This window comes from Bison bison, unplaced genomic scaffold (genome assembly GCF_000754665.1).
Source record: "Bison bison bison isolate TAMUID 2011002044 unplaced genomic scaffold, Bison_UMD1.0 scf7180017864193, whole genome shotgun sequence".
NCBI lineage: Eukaryota > Metazoa > Chordata > Mammalia > Artiodactyla > Bovidae > Bison > Bison bison.
The window spans coordinates 1,969,044-1,970,941 of record NW_011494765.1 but is presented as its reverse complement, the minus strand read 5'-3'; the positions used below and the strand labels follow the sequence as shown (position 1 = coordinate 1,970,941).

The 1,898-nt window shown below is 59.6% G+C and overlaps 1 protein-coding gene across 1 annotated transcript in view; it reads right to left on the bottom strand.

Annotated features, from left to right (window-relative positions):
- GPR144 (G protein-coupled receptor 144) overlaps positions 1-1,898 on the bottom strand; it is a 25,888-nt gene that overhangs the window by 12,287 nt on the left and 11,703 nt on the right. The window contains exons 6-7 of the mRNA XM_010844118.1: positions 1,689-1,815; positions 182-285 (exon numbers count right to left, since the gene is read on the bottom strand). Coding sequence (XP_010842420.1) covers positions 182-285; positions 1,689-1,815 — 231 coding nt within the window. The remainder of the gene's footprint in view (positions 1-181; positions 286-1,688; positions 1,816-1,898) is intronic.

Here is a 1,898-nt window from a genome sequence, read left to right as displayed (position 1 = left end):
GGTGAGCTGGCTGATGAAGGCAGAGAGGGCGGCTCTACAGGGGCCCAAGCCCCAGGGGGGGCCCTGGAGCGGGGTCTACCTGGACCAAGGGTGGATGCCCTTCCAAGGAGGGATGTGGAGGTTGGCTGGCAAGGGGCGGGGTGGGCCCAGGGTGCCACAGTAGGTGGTGAGATCGCCTTACCCAGCCGCCAGGAAGAGCAGGAAGGTGGTGGAGAGGGCGCAGAAGGACACGCCACAGCCCACAAACGAGAGCGTCCTCAGCAACGACTCCTCCTCAGGGCCTCTCTGGGGAGGGACAGAGACCTCGGAGGCAGGAGCCCACCACCACCCTGTGCTGATGGGACCAGGCCTCACCCGGCTCGCCGGCCACTTCCAGAACAACACCCACTGCCCCATACCCACCCCCAACGCACAGGCCTGCACACAGCAGGCACTTAATAATGAGCGTTTGCCTGTCCTCCTCTGCTGGCTCTCCCTAAATGGGGCGGGGGGCTGGCTTGCACCGACTTCTCAGCACTGGACAGGAAGTGGCCTACACACCCGTGGGGAGGAGACAGCATGTGACGACCACCTGCTGAGGGGAGTACGGAGCTGGCACAAATTACTTACAATGTGTCAAAGGTCCACGCTCTGTTTTCACAGGAAAACTGCATCAGATGGCATGTTTTCCTAGTGTGCTCCCCAACACGCCAAGTGACCCCAGCATTCCTGGGCTCGGGCCCACCTCACTCAACCTCTTGGTGAGCGACCACTGAGTCCCTTTCTGGCTCCAGCCAGCCCGCCTCGCTTGGCCTCCTGGAATTTGGCTTCCCCCACCCCCAGTCTGTAAATGCCGGTACCTATCAGAGGGCTGCTGTGGTCGAAGCTCCTTTCACTTCCAACTGCATCTCAGCCACGGCTTTACCTACCAGCTCTTGTTTCCAGCTGAGACCCTCCTGCCCTGAGCACGAGGCCACAGGCCCCACGGACCCCAGACCTGTGGTCCCCCAAATCTATTGCCCACCTGAGCCTCCTCAGAAATGAGTCTCTCATCTTCTAGTGACCCTGGACCCCCTCTCCCTCAGCCCAGTCTCCCGGTCTCCCCACTGCTCCCTGGTCCAGGGTCCCTCCCTTCTCCTAGGCCCCTTGCTGCTTTCCCCTCTGTCACCACCCCAGCCTCACTCCTGGCACTGCAGGCTCCCTCGTGCAAACATGCTTCACCCGCTTCCACACATCCTCTCCAACAGGACCACCATCCAAGCATGTAAGCCTGGCATTCCAGGTCTGTGTGATCTGACCCAGGCCCACCTTGCCTACCACCACCCCCCACCACAGACATTGCACTGAAAGCTCCAGACTCATCGAAGTTCTAGAACATAACTGGTCTGCCATTTCTAGCCTCTGTGCGCTTCCCTGGTAGCTCAGCTAGTAAAGAATCCACCTGCAACGCGGGAGACCTGGGCTCTATCCCTGGGTTGAGAAGATCCCCTGGAGAAGGGAAAGGCTACCCACTCCAGTATTCTGGCCTGGAGAATTCCATGGACTGCATAAATCCAGGGGTCACAAAGAGTTGGACACGACTGAATGACTTTGACTCTGCCTTTGTTCAGGTGGCCCTCTGTTTGGCATGCCCTTCTATTCAACTATTGTTCATCCTTTAAAACTCGGTCCTGACATCACCTTCCCCTGCCCCCCTCCCCAGCACTCACCTGGACGTCATACACCTGCAACAGGACAGCAAAGTTGGTGCTGTGGTTGCAGAAGCAGGCGGTCGAGCCCTGGTACATGGCAGTCACGGAGCAGCCAGTGGTGGCCCAGGAGCCCCCTGAGTCTGGGCTTGGGGTGAGTAGGGGACAGAGGGCTCTTGAGATGGGCTGCACATGGGGGTGGGGTCAGGGGGAAGCCTTTCCAGAAACCCT